Source organism: Carcharhinus amblyrhynchos, chromosome 16 (genome assembly GCF_965287045.1).
Source record: "Carcharhinus amblyrhynchos chromosome 16, sCarAmb.v2.hapA, whole genome shotgun sequence".
Lineage (NCBI taxonomy): Eukaryota > Metazoa > Chordata > Chondrichthyes > Carcharhiniformes > Carcharhinidae > Carcharhinus > Carcharhinus amblyrhynchos.
In genome coordinates, this window is record NC_137339.1 from 66,794,493 (window position 1) to 66,815,723 (window position 21,231).

The following is a 21,231-nucleotide window of genomic DNA, read 5'->3' on the forward strand; positions in this document are numbered from 1 at the left end:
TCTGACAGACAGGGGAATTAAGGGTTATGGGGAGAAAGTGGGAAAGTGGAACTGATTCACTTCAGATCAGCCATGATCTTATTGAATGGCGGGGCAGGCTCGAAGGGCTAGATAGCCTACCCCTGCTCCTATTTCTTATGTTCTTATGTTCTTATGGTACGTGGAATGTGTAATGGGCCTTACCAAACTGAAAGGACATTGAATGAGGTCAATTATTTAATACGAATGTTAGATAGAAGGAAAACTCAGAGTCATGTGAATACGCTCAAATGATGTTTTGGTAGTGAAGGAAAGTATTAGTTGTTACAATTCAGAATGAAGATTAATTTGAATTTGACATTCCTCTGATTAAATTGGATGAGGAAGTTATCAGAAACTGGGATAAATTATGGAATTACCTTCCAGAGAAAAATCAAAATGACCTGAAAGAGTTATTAAAATCACATGTGGGAATAAGCTAGGAAGTATTAAAATAGTTAAGCATGATGTAGATGTAGGAAATGTTGTTTCATTTAAGCAACATCCTTATAGGTTTAATCCTCTAATGTTGCCACAGGTTCAAAATGAGATTAGGCATATTTTAAAATGATATGATTGATGTGAGTCGCAGTGAGTAGAGTTCACCTGTAGTGCTGGTACTAAAACCAGATGGTATCCAGCCATTGTATGTGGAGTGTAGAAAAGTTAATGAAAGTACAAAATAAGATTTGTACTCCAGTTGGATGACTGCATTGAGATAGTTGGACAAACAACTTTTATTTCCAACTGACCTACTCAAAGATACTGGTAGCTACCTTTATCAAAAAAGGAGATTTGAGCCAAATGGTTTGTACAGTTCAAAGTCATGTCATTTGGAATGAAAAATGCCCAGGCCACATTTCAAAGATTAACCAACAAGGTTTTATCAGGATTACTCAATTGTGTGGTGTACGTCGATAATCTGGTGATTTTTAGTCAGACATGGAAAACACATTTGGAGCACCTGGTGGAATTATTTGATTGACTTCAGGAGGCAGGCTTGGTAGCAAACATGGCTGAGGGTGAGTTTGGAAAAGCCCAAATCATCTTCCTCAGCTCTACAATTGGACATGGATAGACAGACCCATGGGATGTGTAAATAAAGGTTATTGGCGAATTCCCAATTCTGTTGACATGAAGGGGAAATACTGAGATTTCTGGGCCTGATAGTTTTTTTAAAGGAAATTCATGCTGAATTTTAGCAGAGCGGTTGCTCCACTGACTGACCTGCTAAAGAAGTAGTACAGATTTCAGAGGACAGCGGAGGGCCAGCAGGCATTTGACAATCTGAAAACTATGTTAACCACTGGACCCGTGTTGGCCACATCAAATCACGCAAAACCATTCAAGGTGGCCCTTCATGTGAGTGATGTGGTTGTCAATGCCAACTTATTATAAGATGACGAGAGGATACAACGGTCTGTTGGGTATTTTTCCAAAAAGCTAAATGATCACCAGAAAAATTACTCAACTGCGAAAAATAGACTTTGAGTTTCATGTTGGTGTTGCAGCATTTTAACACTTAAGTTGCCAGTGATTCATCTGAGATGCATGTGTTCACTGATCATGATCCATTGACACTTTTTGGAGAAATTTAGGAACAAAAATGTAAGACTATTTAGATAGAGTTTATTATTGCTTTCATTTAATTGGAAAATTATACATTTGGCAGGAAGAGAGAATATGATTGTCGATGCTTTGTCACGAATGTGATGAAAGGGAAAACAGTTTTGAAAAATGAACCACGTTTGAATATTAATGGATCACTTTTTAAGGGGGGAGGTGAAATGATACTGTGCCTTTAAGAAATGCATATTAATTGTGTTTCTTTCCATGATGTCTTGTCAGTCCTGATTTTGTCAGAGCCATGTTTTCTGCAGCTTGTGTCCTTTATTGTTAGTCAAGCTGGATAGTTGACATCATGTTGAATCTAATCTGAACTAATGCAGTGTTCCATTGCTTCAGTGTTCCCCTGTGTTGGCAGTATTGAAATTGATTGGAAGTGATTGGCACTTCCAAACCCATCTAGAAAGAGAAGAGCCACAGTTACCTGGGAACACCAGCACTGGAAGTTCCCCTCCAAGACACCCATTATCCTGACTTGGAAATTTACTGCTGTTCCTTCATTGTCACTGGATCAAAACCCTGAAAATCCCTCCCTCACAGCACTGGGAGTGTACCTAGACCAGAGACACAACAGTGATTCCAGAAGATAGTTCACCACCACTGTTTGAAAGCAAGTAGGGATGGATAATAAATGCTGGCCAAGCCAAATTGGTTAAATGATTTAAAAAAAATTATATATAAATTAGTTTCATAGGTGCTGGTGGCAAACATGAATGGGAATAAGGAATCGCTGCAATATCGAAGTGGAGGCAGGGATCCAGTAGATCCATTTTTGCCAGACAGACGGGGACATAATTCAGTGAATATTACTTGGATCAGAGTTGCATCAAAGCATCTCAGCGAGCAACATGATCAATGTAAAAAAAGTTGAAGTTATTGGACTTTGTGTGGTGGTCATTTTGAAACGTTTGCAATCTTAGAATCCCTACAGAGTAGAAGGAGGCCATTTGGACCAATGGCTCTGCACCACTCTCCAACAGAACATGTTGTCCAGGCTGACCCTCCAGCCCTATCCCCATAACCCTCCACATTTTATCTGCTAAGCCATCTTATCTGCACATGTGGCAACTAGGAGGTTTTCTAGGACTAGGATTGCTTTTAAGCCATTCATTGAACACATCCAGTTCAGAAAGAGACCCATTGAATCCAAAGATGTGCAGGTTAGGTGGACTGGCCATGCTAAATTGTCCCTTAATGTCAGGGGGACTAGCTAGAGTAAGTGCATGGGATTATGGACCTGGGTGGGATTCTGGTTGGTGCAGACTTGAAGGGCCAAATGGCCTTGTTCTGCACTGTAGGGCTCTGTAATACTATGAGTCTGTACCAACTCTCCGTAATGAGCATTCTACCGGGCCCACTTCACCACACAATGCACATCTCATGGCTCATCCACCAAACCTGCACATTTTGGACTGTGGGAGGAAACGGGAACACCCAGAGGAAACCTATGAAGAAATGGGGAGAACATACAAACTCCATACAGACAGCCACCCAAAGCTCTGAGGATCTGAAGAGGGGTATAACTACAATAAAACTTAAGAACAGTAGAGATTTTTCTCAGATTCTCTCAAACAATTATTGATTGTTCTATTTGTACTCGAACACTCAAATCCATTACGCCGCCAACAACACAGACAAAAAATCAGAATTAGGGAGGCAGTGGTATTGTATCTGGTTAACAGTCCCCAGATTAATGTTCTGCTGACCTAGCTTGGAATCCCATCATAGCAGATAGTGAAATTTGAATCCAATAAAGGTGTGGATTTAAAAGTCGAATGATGACTGTGAAACAATTGTTGTATAAACCCATCAGTTCATTAATTTCCTTTGGGGAAGGAAATCTGCTGTCTTAACCTGGTCTGGTCCAGATGTGACTCCAGACCCACAGCAATGGATTTGCTCTTATGTGGCCTTGCAAGTGAAGTAGTGAAAGGAATGAGCAATAAATGAAAGTCCCGCCAGCAACGTCCATTTGCCATGAAAGAATTTTTAAAAATTGATTAGAAACTGTTTCAGGTCCCCTCCAGTGCTTTCATTTCCATTAATCTTTTCTAAATCAATTAACAAAGTGAGGACAAATTTGCATTGCAGCAAACAATATAGGCAATGTAAAAGACAGCAAATTCTAAAAACATCCTACCAATTTGGATTATTTGAAAAGTATGGTACGCATACATTAAATGGGATTTTTAAAATTATTTTAATTTCATGGCTAGGTGAACATTTACTGCCCGCCAACTGAATGGCTTGCTAAGCCATTTAACGTTCAGCAAGACATTGCTGTGGAGTAACATGTAAGCCAGACAGGCAGATTTCCTTCCCTGAAGAGGAACATGGAAAGTAGAACAGTACAGCACAATGTAGTGCCGAACATGATGCCAAATTAGACTAATCCCTTCTGTCTACCTTTGATCCATGTCCCGCCATTCCTTGCATATTCATGCACCTATCTAAAAGCCCCTTAAACGTCCCCAGTGAGTCAGATAGGTTTTCATGAAAATTGACATTCGTCATCATCAGCCTTCTAATTCCAGATTATTTGTTCCATTGAATACACCATATACCACGGTGGAATTCAAAAACTGATCCCCAGGACCACTAGGCCAATGCTTCCCTTAAGCATGCGAACATGTAAAGGGGGAAGGAGGTGTTGATGGAATTGGTGAAAGATAACATCAATTTTGTGTAGTGTGTAAATAACAGTCATGGCCTGGTGGGGCAGTGTGAGCAACTTCTGTGTCAATTATCCTAAAAAAAAATTAATCTCTCACTTGGATAGAGAGCCACAGAGATACCAGACAGAGCCAACAACAAACAGGAACCCAATGCACTGATCAAAATTGCTTGCTGCATATATTATTCATTGACTTAAGTCATCATATGAGAACTTCACTGGAGAATATTCATGAAAGTTTCAAACATTTTCGCACTGAGGAATACGTGCAGCTCTCCCAAGGGATTGTTAAATTGTGGATTAATAAACTTATCAAATTTAATTAGTTGCTGATATGTAATAAAATTGGGCGGCATGGTCACACAGTGGTTAGCACTGCTGCTTCACAGCTCCAAGGACCAGGGTTCGATTCCGGGCTTGGGTCACTATCTGTGTGGAGTTTGCACGTTCTCCTTGTGTCTGCATGGGTTTCCTCCAGGTGCTCCGATTTCCTCCCACAGTCCAAAGGTGTGCAGGTTAGGTTGGTTGGCCATGCTAAAATTGCCTCTTAGTGTCCTGAGATGCGTAGGTTAGAGGGATTAATGGATAAATATGTAGGGATATGGGGGTAGGACCTGGGTGGGATTGTGATCGGTGTAGGCTCGATGGGTCCAATGGCCTCTTTCTGTACTGTAGATTTCTATGATTCTATGATATGTGTGAAATGGTAGTGAAGGAAATATAAGAACAACAACTTCCCAAAAGCAATAAGATCCACACAATCCAGAGGAGGTGATAGCCGAATGGTAGTATCACTTGACTATTAATCCAAAAACTCAGCTAATGTTCTTGGGACCCTGATTCAAATCCCGGTATGGCAGATGGTGAACTTTGAATTCAGTAAAAAATATCTGGAATTAAGAATCCACTGATGACTATGAAACCAACGTCAAAAAAAAAACCATCTAGTTCCCTCATGTTCTTTCGGGAAGGAAATCTGCAGAGTTCCCCTGGTCTGGCCTGCATGTGACTCCAGAGCCATAGCAATGTAGTTGATTCTCAACTACTCTCCAGGAATTACAGATGGGCAATAAATGCTGACCAGCCAATGACATTCATGTCCCATGAATGAATCAAAAGAGATTTAAAGTGATGGATGAAAGAAATCTGGACAAAGATTGATTGGGAGCAATGCCCAGTCAGGGCCCCTGGAAATTAAATTTGAATGTAAATTATGTGACCTAAGATCTTGGAAGACAGCAGGCAGGAGTGCCTGGTCAAACCGTTTTCTCTGGATGAGTTGACTGACTTCATTGAGAAGAATAAAGCTTTCGAACAAGCTTCAAGACCTCCCTTGGCTTACAGTGAGAAAGGCCCTCCCATCAGATCCTTCCCACACACCCGGAGTCTCACCCCACATTGCCACTTAGGTGACAGTGGTGGGGGAGAGACCATAAAAAATTAAGGTTTATTTATGCATCACAATTAGGCCTACATTAACACTGCAATGAAGTTATTGTGAAAATCCCCTAGTTGGCACACTCCAGCGCCTGTTCGGGTACACTGAGGGTGAATTTGGCATGGCCTAGCCTGCACACCTTTGGACTGTGTGGGAGGAAACTGGAGCACCTGGAGGAAACCCATGCAGATACAGGAAGAATGTGCAAACTCCACACAGATAGTGACCCAAGCCAGGAATCGAACCCGGGTCCCTGGTGCTATGAGGCATCAGTGCTTGCCCACCTTGCTGCCCATTGCCAACTCCTTGTGGAAAGTGCCTTTGCAAAGAAGATCAGGAGAGAAATTAGGTGTTTTTAGTCAAGGTTAATCCCAAGCAGCTCTATGATGTGGGACTCTGTGCTCTATAGGCTATTCCCAGGGACACACACCAAGCCAGACATCAGCTGCTGCTGGAGGCTCATCAACTCGGAAAAAGACGCTCTTGGGTGCCTGAAACTTGCTGATCTTCCAACTGAAAGAACTGTCCTCGACCGAGTGTTGCAGATTGGCACATTCCAAGGTCCAGGATTACGTGCTAAGGGACGCGCTGAAGTCTGGGGCAGCTGCCGCAAAGGCACAATGGGGAAAGGCCACACTATAAGGCCTTTTAACGGAGGCAGATCAAGGGCTCGGGAACTGCAGAATACCCTCGGCCTGCGTAACTGTGTAACAATCTGAGAAATAATGGCACACAGTAAAATTTGAGGCATGTATATAGTTCTAAGTTTTGAAATGTTAGGACTGTAATTTGTATAGAACTGTAAAAATGTTTTTATTCTGCACTGTTTGCAATTCGTAGACATGTAGATTTGCACTGATTTAATTGAGATTTTTATGAATCAAGTATACTTTTGAAAAAAAAAGACGCTCTTTGGTCTACCCAAGACTTGCTGGTCTTCCAGTGAAAAGAGTTGTCCCCAACCAAGTGTTGCACACCTGCACATTCCAAAGCCCAGATGTAGGTGAACTAATGCTTAGGACAGCCACTGCAGAAGCACAATGAGGAAAGATCACATTCCATGCTCTTGCAGTCATTGTGAACTGGAGGGAGGGGAATTCTATTGACTCCCCACAGATATTATGACTCACATTGAAAGTATAACATGAACATGACATGCATCACAAATGTACTGAAGTACCTCAGAAGGCAACGCATTTATTGTAAACAATTTAAATACCCTTTTCATCACTTATAATGAGCATTCTGAAATGACTGTAATATTTCTTTGATTGAACTGAGGCACATCAGGGTGTAATTGATGTAGAAAAGCAGAATATCATTGCCGTTTCCATGAAGCACACTTCAGAATATTTGTAATGTTCCTTCAGGTATTTTAGGAATAAATTGTATTTTTGCAAAGCAAAAATGTCCCACAATTAGCTTGGGAATACATTTCTTCCCCAAATATCACTTTAATGTGTACTTATTACTGTAATGTCGAGAGGCCATTTTTGCATATCCAGGTGGCAAAAACAGTCGAGTGATTTTGCCTAAGGGGTTTGCATTCACCAGAATTTCAGAATAAGGGACATCTTTTCTTTATTAAAATCTCTACACCTCACCCCACACACAGATTCTACACAGGGCTCTGCTGACATGAACAGGCCCCAGGCAAACAATTAAAACCAAGTTGAATTGAGGGTGAAAATTATAAGACAGCTGGAAGAATCCATCTCATAGCCTCAGTTAAATAAATTCAAATGCCTGGACACAAATTGCAAAAGGAAAACACTATTCTATGATTGGGTGGGGCACATTTCATCGACTTCAGGCAGTGTAGTAGAGCCCATGTCCCTGTCTACATCAACGGGGAGGAAGTAGAAATGGTCGAAAGCTTCAAGTTTTTAGGTGTTCATATCACCAACAACCTGTACTGGACCCCCACACCCCCCCCACCCCACCTTCCCCCCCCCCACCCCAGTTCCCCCAACTCCCAGCTCCCCCCATCTCCCACCCCTCCCACCCCACCCTCACCCCCCACCTCTCCCCACATCCACCACACCCCCCTCAATAATCTTCCATCCCCTCACCCCTCTCATCCCCCCACCCCCCCTATCCCTCCCCATGCCAGCTATGACTCTCACCAACTTTTATAGATGCACCATAGAAAGCATTTTTTCTGGCTGTACCAGAGCTTGGTATGGCTCCTACTCTGCCCAAGACCACCAGGAACTACAAAAGGTTGTGGATGTAGCCCAATCCATCACGCAAATCAGCCTCCCATCCATTGACCCTGTCTACACCTACCAATGTCTCAGCAAAGCAGCCAGCATAATTAAGGATCCCATGCAGCTCAGACGTTCTCTCTTCCATCTTCTTCTATCGGGAAAAAGATACAAAAGTCTAATGTCACGTGCCAACTGACACAAGAACAGCTTCTTCCCGTCAGATTTTTGAATGGACTTGCCTTGCATTAAGTTGATCTTTCCCTATACCCTAGCTATGACTGTAACATTACATTCTGCACTCTCTCCTTTCCTTCTCTATGAAGGTATGCTTTGTTTGTACAGCATGCAAGAAACAATACTTTTCGCTGTATACTAATACATGTGACAATAATAAATCAAATCACGTTTCATCCAATCCCTTGCCTCATCACAAAATACACGCAAAAGCTAATCGGGAAATTTCACAAAAAGTTAACGATTTCCACAGTTAGGACTTGCGGTATTCATGGAAAGTGTTAAATGAGGCCACAATTAAAACTTAATTCATCGTTCAAAGGAAGAAATGCTGAATACTGCTTACCATGAATTGTGTCTTTAGAGCACTGTGTAAACATGGTCAAACTGAATTACAATGTTAATAGAAAATGCAAAAGAAGCTTTAATAAAACAAGCAATGAGTTGGAGAAACTCCCCTCAGATCCTCAAAATACAGCAGAAAAAGTGTCAGCCAACTTTGCCAGAGAAATTAGGCAATTGATTTGCAGGCAGAGTGATGCCCCCGGGTAAACCTAAAACCCATGCGCACTTCCAACGCTGGCCTCTATTTTAAATTGGCTATTTTTTCCATTCTGTCTTTAAAATTACTGCCTGGTGCCACAGCTGGGTCTGAATTCCAATTCCTTTCCAATATTCCTTCCTTGGTTTAAATCTCCAATTTGTTTCTTCCCAGCGATACATCACTGGTGATGTAATGCCAATATGGCACCCCACTGGAGCCCCAGATGTTCAGCGAATGGTTGGACAACCTGGGTAAACAAGAGAAGAAGCAGCAGGGAGAGTTGTAGCGGCCCCTAGCATCTAGGAGGAGAAGCAACAGCGGGGAGAGTCACAGCGGCCGGGAGGAGAAACAGCAACAGGCTCAGTTTCTCTTCCTAGAGACCCCTGTTCAGTTGTTTAAACAAAAAAACGTTTAAAGTTTAGTGGGCTTACACTTCAATGAACTGTGAAAATCCCCTAGTCACCACGCTCAGGTACCTGTTCAGGTACACTGAGGGAGAATTTAGCATGGCTAATGCACCTAACTTGTGCACCTTTGGAGAAGGAAACTGGAGCACCTGAGGGAAACCCACGCAGGTACGGGGAAAAAGTGCAAACTCCACACAGACAGTGACCCAAGCCGAGAATTGAACCCCAGTCCCTGGTGCTGTGAGATAGCAGTGCTAACCATTGTGCCACCGTGCTGACCTAATAACCATGTCGCACCTCATCAAACCTAAACTTTAGCTTCTAAAATTCAACCCCATGCCCCCCACCCCCCACCATCCACTCAAGAGAAAGCATTTAGTTTGCATCAGCAACTTCACTCTGCTTTGCCCACCTCACCGCACCCTCACCCCGCATCCTTATTCAACACAACTCTGCTCTCAGATGCACTATTGTTGTGATAGAATTGTAAAAATTAATCACAAGACATTCAAAGCGAGGTTACAATTGTTTAATTTCCAAACTTGTCAACATAGATTTATTACTAAGCCTTTGCCGAGAGGCTTAACCCGTTATCTGCTCTAGACTCAATTTCTGTCTTGGCATTGCTGGGGAGTTCTCGAGATGTGTAAAAGTCACTGGGGTGTAAGCATTAAACTAGCATTGCAATATTTGTTTCCAATGTTCAAAAAATTAGAGTACAAAATTCAGGATATTATCTTAAAACGTTAAAAAAGTTTTTTTAGCAGATTGCACTGTGTAGGATTCAATATTGACAGCTCTAGCAGGGGAATTACAGTGTACAGCAAATGTAACCTACTCCCATTCTGAATGGGATTAGCATCTGATAACTGCACCAAATATATATATTGCAGTCTGACATAATCCCCCAGTTACAATCTCCAGGTGATATCCCCCAGGGGAAATGAGAACAAACTATATCTACAGTCTGTCAATAAAAGGTGAATGCAGCATACAATTACAAACTTCAATCCCTGACAATGCTATCCATATTCAGACTTCAGTAATCACTTCCCAGATGTTTCCAATGAGTGACTCAATTGCTCTGACATGCAGAAAGACCAGCACCCCCAGTAGCTGTAGGCCACTAGCAGAGAATGGCATTGTATCACAGAAACATCAGAAGATACTGAAACAGGTTTGAGAAGAGGCTTTGAGAATTTTTTTTTAAATTCATTAATGCAGTTAACCAGAGACAAGAAAAGTAAATCTCTGACAAAAAAAACTGTTACAACACACACACACACACACACACAGAAATTTACTTATTTACCCTCTGCTGTACATTTTCATGATCACACACATACAGCTTTAACAATCGACCTTCCCCTGACAAACTAGGGAATCTGGTGTTGTCAGACTTCTTACTGCGTTTAACCCAGTCCAACGCCTGCATCTCCACGTCAAAACTAGGGAATTCCAGTCTGGCAGGGCAACGTCCAGTGTTCATGCCATCCAAACTGTTATAGTTAGTTTATTTATTAGCGTGACAAGTAGGCTTATATTAACACGGTAATGAAGTTATTGTGAAAATCCCTAAGTCACTGTTTAGATAGACTGAGGGAGGGCTTAGCCAATGCACCTAATCAGCATGTTTTTTGGACTATGGGAGTAAAACAGAGCACCTGGAGGAAATTCATACAGACACGAGGTGAACATGCAAACTCCACACAGAGACCCCAGCCAGAAATTGAACTCGGGCCCCTGGCAAAGAGAGACTGCAGTGGTAATAACTGTGCCAGCATGCTGCCCTTAAAGAAGAAAAAGGGGGTCCTTAAAGTGCTTAGCAAACTACCTGTAGCTTATTGAGCAACATCTAACCATCAGATGGTGGGATCAAATTGTCTCAAAATGGTCCTGGGAGAATCAGACCGGAAAATAGATTAATACACAGGATAAAAATATTTCATAGTCTGGAAATCTGAATCAGAAGCTGCATACATTTCTGTGAGGCCATTTTGAAATATTTGCAATGTTCCAAAGTGTGCTTTTGCAAAAGAGCATCATACCTTGGGAAAGATAGAATTCAGCATCAGAACAAATGTGAAGGGAAATAATTCAGCGCCATTAGCTATGAGAAAAACAAGACAATGCAGTGGATATTGAGAGTTGTAATGGACAATTGATCCCAATTAGGTGCAAACACAAAAATCCATGAGAAGTCTTTATTAGCATCAAAAACATTCACCCAATTTCACTAATGTCAACAATGGCCATGAAACTACAAGACGAACATTGTGCCCCAAGCAAAAATCTATGAGAGAACATGAGAAGTATATTTACAAGAAATGTACCAGGTTTTAAGGACTTTCAGTTATGTGGATGAAGAGAAAACAATGAACTTGTTCAACATTAGAGCAGGGGTTATTAAGGGAAATCCTGAAAGAGATGCTTCAAACTATGGATATTTCATTTTTCCAGAGTGAATATAAACATGGTAACCAGAGAGGACTGGTTTCTATCATGGGTGTAAAGACCACAGACAATGTAAAGGGATATTCTTCCTTTCTTATACCAATGAGTTTTATTTCATTTCCGGTTAGAGTGATGGAATAAGATCCATTAGTAACATGCAGAAAACAATTATAGATTTGGAAGGGAAACTTACAGGGCAGGGGGGTGGGGTGGCGCAGAGTGCATAGTAGTGGGCACTGTTTCATTGGACCAGACCTAATCATAAACAGCTCCACTGTTGGCCAACCATAAGTCTGCCCCCATAAGTAAATGCCCGCCCAATTAAATGAGTCAAGTTGACACTGGGGCTAATTGGAAAGACCACTCAAAGAGACACTGCAATGAGCAAGATTCCCCTTCTTCTGAATTAGATCATTCAATGAATAGTGGAGGAACACGTCTGCAGTCTACAGAACTCACCGACAAATGTTAGGCATTGAGGGGAGCAGATCACTCTTTGTATCTGCCACTGTAGATTATTGTGCACTCTTTTGGTCACCCTGTTATAGTAAAGACATTGTTAAACTGGAAAGAGTGCAAAGAAGATTTACACTCTTTCCAGGACTAATAGGCTTGAGTTATAGGGAGAGGTTGGTCAGGCTAGGACTTTATGCCTTTGAACGTAGAAGAATAAAGGGTGACCTTATTGAGGTGTATAAAATCATGAGGAGCATAGATGGGATGAACGTACTTAGTCTTTTTCTTAGAGAAGGAGAATTGAAAACTAGAGGGTATAATTTTAAGTGAGAGGGGGAAGATTTAAAGGGGACCTGAGGGGTAACTTCTTCATGCAGAGGGTGGTGGGTATATGGAATGAGCTGCAGTGATTGAGGCAGGTACAACAGCAACATTTAAAATGCAATTTGGTGAGTACATGGATGGGAAAGGATTAGAGGGATATGTGCCAAACGCAGGCAATTGGGTCTATCTCGGATGGCACTATAGTCTGCATTGACAGGTTGGGCCGAAGGGCCTGTTTTTGTGCTGCATTGCTCAATGGTGTGGCACTCCAGACCAATATCAGTGCGCCATTCAGTTAATAAAATTAAAGACAAAAGTGAAGCCCAGTTAACAAATTTGCACCTGATGAGGAAGGTAGTGATAAATAGAAAGAATCAGGGAGATGGACATGTAGGAAGATAACTGTTCACGTAGAAAGAGAAACATTGAGTTGCGCTGGTAGCGACTGGAGATGAAGTTTTGGAGAGAGTGACTGGGATGGGGTGAAAAGAAACGGTGAGACAATCTGAAATGTGGAGAGGTTGACAGTGGTCCAAAGAGGTAGGGAGGTATAGAGAGAATTACAGATCATATTGATTACATGTGACAATCAATCCCATTCTGTAGAGCTGATAGGTACCGCTGACCATACAATTGGAGAGGGTGCCTCAGTGTTGCTGTTATTCAAGGCTGAGATAGATAGATTTTTAATCAGTAAGGGGATCAAAAGTTATGGGGATAAGACAGGAAAATGAAGTTGAGAATTATTACATATCAGTCATAATCTCATTGAATGGCAGAGCAGACTCGATGGGCCAAATGGCCTACTTCTGCTTCTAATGTTTTACGGTCTTAAAATATCACTCACCTCATGTTATCAAGCATCTATCAACCCTTCATTTAGAGAGGCTGCCAGTCAGTGAATGAAAGTCTGGGTGCCCCAACCCTTCAAACTGAGAGGTAAGAGTGAAGACTTGTTGCCCACCCCTGCCCCCTCAGCTTCCCAACGCCATGCTCCTTGCACACACACATGGACTGAGCTGAGTAGTGCACCTCACTGCGTAGTCAACCAACCCGTGCTCTTTCTCCATTTATCCACAGGCAGAGGGGCTTTTGAACCAAAGTAGCTGCGAGGTCATCTCCAAGCCCTCAGTTAGTGTACTCTAAGTTTGAGAGGTACCATGCAGTAAACTCTCTTATTAAGTCAGGAACCACATTTGTTTCACATACAAACCCAATGAGAGGAAGATGCTACCAACTTCACAGACACACGTACAGATGCACACAAACGCATACACAGGCAACATATGCACTCACACATGTACACACACATACACACTCACTCACCTGTCACCCATGCATTTACAAGTACACACACACTGGACACTCACATACATACTCACACATGCACTCACCTGACACACACAAACACTAAAGGGACATAGAAAACAAGGAGCCTGGATGACAACAAAAATACCACATAAAATGAATATTTCTTCACATGATTTTCAGCATCCAGAAAATCAAAGTCCAGAGGAGTTTCCCTTGTGAGGAAGTTCAAACCAGACAAGTCCAGCTGGTTGGTGACAGCAATCCGAAAATCCTCGAAATGAGTGGCAATGTACTATGATGGAATTTCTGTACTTAGACCACTCAGCAAGTGATGATCTGGAACATAGAAACTAGGAGCAGAAGTAGGCATATTCAGCCCTTCCAAGACTTACAAAAATACAAACAGGCATTCAAGAGTTGAAAGATGGTACATGGCTGTTTGATCAACCAGGAGTTACGAATTGTTTTCACTTGTTGCTAAATCAGCTGCAGAGTTGTGAGGCTGTAATATTTAAACCATCTACAAGGCCGGAAGCATGGTACATGCTTAATGAGTGACAATGCACCATGACGGAATTTCAGTACTTAGACCACTCAGCAAGTGATGATCAGAAACATAGAAACTAGGAGCAGAAGTAGCAGCAGAAGTAGGCAAGAAGTTTCTGCGGTTCTGTTGTTTGCTTCATTGTGGCCCTTAGAAGCAAAAGTGCAGCTGTTAACGCCGCTTTAGGTATAACGAGTGGCGAGCTCAATGGTTTGTTATTGCCCTGGTTGTGAGAGGTGGACGTGGGGGGAGTGGGAGTGGGGGTGGGGGGGTAGAGGGGCCGGGGGGGAGTGGGGGCAGAGGGAGACAGAGATTAATTCATTTGTTAGTTATCTAGTTTTGTGATTATAATGTGGCATGTATCCCTTTTGCAATTATAATGTACAATGATATGTGAGATTCCACAAGAATGAGAGTGGAAATCCTTTATTCTTATTATCTTCTTTGGAAGTTTTGAGAACACGTGTCTAATCATGCAACCCATAGCAGCATCTTGTGATTCAGCAAAATTCCATTATAAGACCAGAAAAAGAATTACGTTTGGATAGACACCATTTTTGACTTATTTTCAAGTTTATTCACGTGAAGCACTCTTTAAGAAGTCAAAACTGTACACAATGCACCAGGTGTGGCCCTGCAATGCCCTATACAGTAATAAAAAGGCTTCCCTAATTTCATATAGCACCCTTCTTGCAATAAAGGCCAATGTTTCACTTGCCTTCTGAATTATTGCTGTACTGCCATACTAACCTTTTGTGATGCATGTAAAAAAAAACTCTGTACCACAGCATTCTGCAGTCTCTCCATTTAGATTCTGCATTTCTACTTTCTCACCAAAACAGGAGGCCCACATTTACATTCCATCCTGTCACCCAAGTCCCTTCACAGAGTCCTTACGTCCTCCTCACTTACCTGCCTATCTAATCATGTTTACCTAATTTGATGCAAGTGCAGTCTCCCCCTTCAGCTAAGTCTTTAGCAGAATTGTGAAGAGTTGAGGCCCCAACACTGATCCCACAGATACTCCACAGATCAAAGTTTGCAAGCTGATCATAGTCCATAGCCTAGAAACCTGGGCTGGACAAATCCAGATGGGAGAGGTAGAGGTGGCAGTGACCACTTAGGGGCTTGAAAGGTAAATGGACTCCATGAAATGTCTGCAAAAATATCTGCATCATTCTGCTTTTGTTTAATAAAAAGCGCCGGAGGTGGATGAGACTGTGGCTGCTGTGTCTCCCCCCCCAGTTCCCCGTAAACCCCACTTCATAGGCATCTAGTCTGCTGAAGGTTACCTCTTGGCTTTGGCTGAATGCTCCTTTTGCGCCTGACTCCTGCCAATTCAATTCCAGTCCTACAAAGTCCTCCCTCTTAGTCACAGAATCCCTACATGGCAGATGGAGGTCATTCAGCCCATCAAATCTGCACTGGTTCTCTGACGGAACATTCCACCCAAATCCTATGTATTTACTCTGCTCATCCCCCTAACCTACAACTCCTGAGCCACTATGGGACAATTTAGCATGCCAATCCACCCATCCTCCACATCTTTGGACTTTGGGAGGAAACTGGAGCACTCAGAGGAAACCCAGGCAGACACGGGGAGAATGTGCAGCCTCTGCACAGACAGTGACTCAAGCTGGGAATGGAACTCGGGTCCCTGGCACTGTGAAGCTTTGGCTGACACCACTAGGAACACCCCCCACCACCCCCTACCCACAGACAGTCAAGAATGCCATGCTATTAAGGTGTTTATGATAGTGGACTCCAATCTTAGATATAACATGGTACAATCTACATTTCCATGTCACCCGACCAACTACCCCTCAGGGCAGGTGACCCCATGAAGTACTGCATGTACCACATTATATCTAACACTGGGGCACTCTACCACAATCACCCTAATATCTTCACAGAAAGGAGAGAACTGAGCAGGAAGAGAGGGCAGAACATTTGTGAATCATCCCCTTTATTATCCATAGTTTTTGCACATAATTTAAGGCAGTCAACACTCCAGGCAGTGGAAATATTGCACACAGTTTGCAAAATGAAAACTCCATAAATTAAAAAACCTAATCAAAGTTCAAGCCTCTTTTCGGCCACAAGAAACATTCATTTAATCAGGGCTTTTCTGAGCAAATCATTTTGCTCCATATAAAAATTGCACACATGATTTAAACACACATCTAAGGGAGCTCTTTAAAGTCCTGCCATTGCAGAGGATTAACTACAAAAAGTTTGTAATTAAATTCAGAAACACGGCACAAATGCTTCTTCATTTGTCAAGGTTCTACTAAGGCAATTTTTTTCCTGATTATTTTAGCACACTATTCAATATAGAGTAAAACTCCCTCCATACTGTCCTCATCAAACAGTCCCAGAACAGGTACAGCGAAGGGTTAGATACAAAGTAAAGCTCCCTCTATACTGTCCTCATCAAACACTCCCAAGACAGGTACAATATGGGGTTAGATACAGAGCAAAGCTCCCTCTGCACTGCACCCATCAAACACTCCCAGGACAGGTACAACATGGGGTTATATACAGAAGTAAATTTCCCTCTACACTGTCCCCATCAAACACTCCCAGGGTAGATACAGCATGTGGTTCAATACAGAGTAAAGCACTCTCTTCGCTATCCTGATCAAACACTCCCAGGACAGGCACATCATGGGGTTAGATACAGAGTATAACTCTCTCTACACTGCCCCATCAAACACTCCCAGGACAGATACAACATAGGGTTAGATACAGAGTAAAGCTCCCTCTCCACTGTCCCCATCAAATACTCTCAGGACAGGCACAGCACGGGGGTAGATCTTTGATGGGAGTCAGTGTAGAGGGCGTTTTACTCTATTCCTAGCCTGTGTGGGCAGCACTGGTTTGGGGGGGAAGGGAAGGGCCGAAGCCTCAGAGGCTGGGCTGGGCAATGATCCCCCGGAGGGTGGAATAGAGGCCAATGTGGGTGACCAGGTTGGGCTCCAGGACATAGGCCCTTTCGCCACGCTCCCTCAGAAGGGCGTACAGCGCTGTGTCCTTGGCATAGCCCGGGCGGCACTGGACGCCCTCCAAGTAGGCGAGCACCCGGCGGGCAGCAGGTGCCGAGTAGAGCATGGCTGGGGTGCAACACTCGGTGGCAGGCACCAGGGAGTAGAGCTGGGGGCTGAGGCGGCGGGCCTCCAGCAGGTAGTGGCGACCCCCTAGCTCAGCCAGCAGCATGGCATAGGAGGCCAGCAGGGCAAAGGTCAGGGCCGAGTAGTGGCCTGTCAGTAGGCGGTAGACGGCAGACAGCAGCGCCCCACACACCGCACCGAGGCCTAGCCACTCCAGGATGCGCATGGGCTCCGGGTTGATGTAGCCCTGCAGCCGCTCGGGGTGGTAGAGTTTGACATAAAGGGCATCGCGGGCCTGGGGGGCGGTGAGGCGCCGCTCCAACAAGTCCCGCAGCACCCTGAAGAAGTCGTGCCCCGGCAGGGCGTCGTCCTCCACTAGGAGGACGTGCTGTGCGGAGTACGTGAACAGCGCCTCCCTCAGGCAGTATAGGTAGTCCTGCTTCTCCTTCTCGAAGCGGTTCCCGCTCGTGTCCGCCCCGCCCCCGGCGAACCGCTGCACCACTGGGATGAGCCGCGAGGCCGCCAGCGCCTCCCAGTGCTCCTGCGGCCGGAGGTGCACATTGCAGGCCAGCAGCCGATGGCCCCGGCACCAGGCGCAGCCGCGCAGCAGCCGGTGGAACTCGGCCGCCACCTGCAGGTAGTAGTGGTAATCGGCGCCCTGCTCCCTCACTGTGGTGACGATGGCCACCACAAGCTGGGGACCCTTCCCCGGCGGAGCACCCAGCTCCGGGACCTCAGCCTCGCCCGGCTCCGGCTCCGTCTCCCGGAAATAGCGCATCGCCTCCTGGCCCCGCGCCCGGCTGCTCTCCAGGGACTCCGCTGTCAGGCGCTGCAGGTGGGCCGTGCGCCAGAAGTAGCGGGAGTGCCGGCGGCGGTGGCAGAGCAGCGGCAGCAGGACGCCGAAGGTGAGCAGGTAGAGGAGGAGGAGCTGAGCCCAGGGCCGCGGCAGACAGCGGAGGAGACGGCGGGAAACGCGCCCGATTTTCCCCTCTGCTTGTTCTCCCATCTCCTTTCCCTACGGGCAGTATCCCAGCATTGCCTCAACTGGTATTCCTGCCCCCACCCTCAGCTGGTATTCCTGCCCCTCCCCTGGGCTGGTACTCCTGCCCCTCCCCTGGGCTGGTACTCCTGTCCCTCCCCTGGGCTGGTACTCCTGTCCCTCCCCTGGGCTGGTACTCCTGTCCCTCCCCTGGGCTGGTACTCCTGTCCCTCCCCTGGGCTGGTACTCCTGCCCCTCCCCTGGGCTGGTACTCCTGCCCCTCCCCTGGGCTGGTATTCCTCTCCCCACCCTCAACCCTTTAATTGCTAATCAGAACCAAATGCCTGGGTGCCTACAATCCCCCACTTTTTCCCAATTTCCAGCACTACCCTCTTTGTTGCACAGGGCACAGGGCTGGGTGTCGTCGCTTGGGAATGGAGAAAAACAACAGGACTTAACGAAAGAGCAGGAGGTGCTCTCCACCCAGCTCCTTACACAGGGGACTTGAGAATAGTGACTGAGCAGCTGTGATGGCAGGGGGGATGAGGGGTGACAGTGGAAAGCCAGAAAGCACTCGATTTAGGTGGAAGATAGAGTCTCCCAAAATGCCTTTGACCGAGCCACCCCGGCCTCAAACAGGCCTCTGGAGGAAAGGGAAAGCAAGGAGGGATTCTGAGCTGAGCGAGGAATAGGATTCACCATTGGTACGTATGGGTGGTAAAGTTGATGCCCCAGCTGAGGATGGAGCTCATGCCCCCCGTTGGCAGTGACAATTTCTCAAGCTCGGCTCACTGATTGAAGGGAAGGAGGAGAGAGATTTTTGGTCTAACAAGTGGCTTGTTGCTCACCTTTCCAGAGAGTGAAGAGGAAGGAAGGAAGGGAAGGAGGGAAAAGGGGAAGGAACAACTCCCGTGAGCAATGGAGCAGAATCTTGGCCCTCACAAGTGAAGTTGGCTTCCCTGAATCCGGAGTCAGTTGGCAGGTCAATCAGGTCCTGGGTCGTCACGAGCCTTTGCACTTGTCGTCTTCATGTCCTGGTGCAGGTTACTGGAACAGAGGCATGGAATGGACTCCTCAAAGGTGCAGAGACAGGGAGAAAGGGGGAGCAGGGGGGTGGTGAGAGCAGGAGGGGACTCAGCACCGAATCCCAGCTTGGGCTTCTTCCCAGAATCTCCAAAGGCCAGCCGGCTTCCTGAAGGATGGAAAGAAATTTTGGGCATCAGTGCAGGAGCGACTGGTCCTCCCAACCTCCTGAAAACGTCTTTCCCCAGAGGTGGCCGGAGAGGGGTATAGCAGGACAAAAGGGCAGTGCAAGGAGGGACGGGGAGGGAACGGGGGGGTTGTGGGGGATGGGGACACAGGGGAGGGGCGGGGGATGGGGACACGGGGGAGGGGCGGGGGATGGGGACACGGGGGAGGGGGACACGGGGGAGGGGCGGGGGATGGGGACACGGGGGAGGGGCGGGGGATGGGGACACGGGGGAGGGGCGGGGGATGGGGACACGGGGGAGGGGCGGGGGATGGGGACACGGGGGAGGGGCGGGGGACGGGGGGGAGGGGGAGGGGATGGGGGGAGGGGACACGGGGGACGGGCGGGGGATGGGGACACGGGGGAGGGGCGGGGGATGGGGACACGGGGGGGGGATGGGGACACGGGGGAGGGGCAGGGGATGGGGAGAACAAAGAGACGGGGAAATGGGGGAACTGTGGGCTGACGGGAACCGGCAGGGGATGCGGAACGGATGGGTTGGGGGTGGGGGTGAGGGGGGGGTGGGGGTGGGGGTGAGGGTGGTCAGGGCTAGGCGAGTAGGTGGGTGTGAGGGAGGGATGGGGGTAGGGCGAGGACAAGGGCAGGGCGAGCGGGAAGGGGGGGATGCAGGGCGAGCAGGGGAAGGGGGGGTGCAGGGCGAGCAGGGGAGGGGGGGGTGCAGGGCGAGCAGGGGAAGGGGGGGTGCAGGGCGAGCAGGGGAAGGGGGGGTGCAGGGCGAGCAGGGGAAGGGGGGGTGCAGGGCGAGCAGGGGAAGGGGGGTGCAGGGCGAGCAGGGGAAGGGGGGTGCAGGGCGAGCAGGGGAACGGGGGGTGCAGGGCGAGCAGGGGAAGGGGGAAGGGGAGGGGGGGGAGAGGGGGAGAGGGTGGGGGGAGGGCGGGGAGGGGGGAGAGGGCGAGGGGGAGAGGGAAGGGGGGAGGGGGGGAAGGGGGAGGGGGAGAAGGGAAGGGGGAGGGGGAGAAGGGAAGGGGGAGAGGGCAGGGGGGAAGGGGGAGAGGGCAGGGGGGAAGGGGGGAGGGAGGAGAGGGCGGGGGGAAGGGGGGAGTGGACGGGGGGAAGGGGGGAGAGGGCGGCGGTGAGGGGGGGGAGAGGGCGAGGGGGGAGGGGGAGACGGCGGGGGGGAGGGGGAGAGGGCGAGGGGAAGGGGGGAGGGAGGAGAGGGCAGGGGGGAGGGAGGAGAGGGCGGGGGGGAGGGGGGAGTGGGCGGGGGGAAGGGGGGGGAGGGCGGCGGTGAGGGGTGGAGAGGGCGAGGGGGGAGGGGGAGAGGGCGGGGGGAAGGGGGGAGGGGGGAGAGGGCGGGAGGAAGGCAGGAGTGGGCGGGGGGAAGGGGGGAGGGGGAGAGGGCGGGGGGAAGGGGGGAGGGAGGAGAGGGCGGGGGGAAGGGGGGAGGGAGGAGAGGGCGGGGGGAAGGGGGGAGGGGGAGAGGGCGGGGGGAAGGGGGGAGGGAGGAGAGGGCGGGGGGAAGGCAGGAGTGGGCGGGGGGAAGGCAGGAGTGGGCGGGGGGAAGGGGGGAGGGGGAGAGGGCGGGGGGAAGGGGGGAGGGAGGAGAGGGCGGGGGGAAGGGGGGAGGGGGAGAGGGCGGGGGGAAGGGGGGAGGGAGGAGAGGGCGGGGGGAAGGGGGGAGGGGGGAGAGGG

At 47.4% G+C, this 21,231-nt stretch overlaps 1 protein-coding gene across 1 annotated transcript; it reads right to left on the bottom strand.

Moving 5' to 3' along the window:
* Positions 1–16,189: 16,189 nt before the first annotated feature.
* pgap4 (post-GPI attachment to proteins GalNAc transferase 4) lies at positions 16,190–18,437 on the bottom strand. Its single transcript, XM_080205182.1, has one exon. It carries the CDS (start codon positions 18,354–18,356, stop codon positions 17,148–17,150), a length of 1,209 nt encoding a protein of 402 aa, XP_080061308.1. The 5' UTR covers positions 18,357–18,437; the 3' UTR covers positions 16,190–17,147.
* Between the last annotated feature and the right edge of the window lie 2,794 nt (positions 18,438–21,231).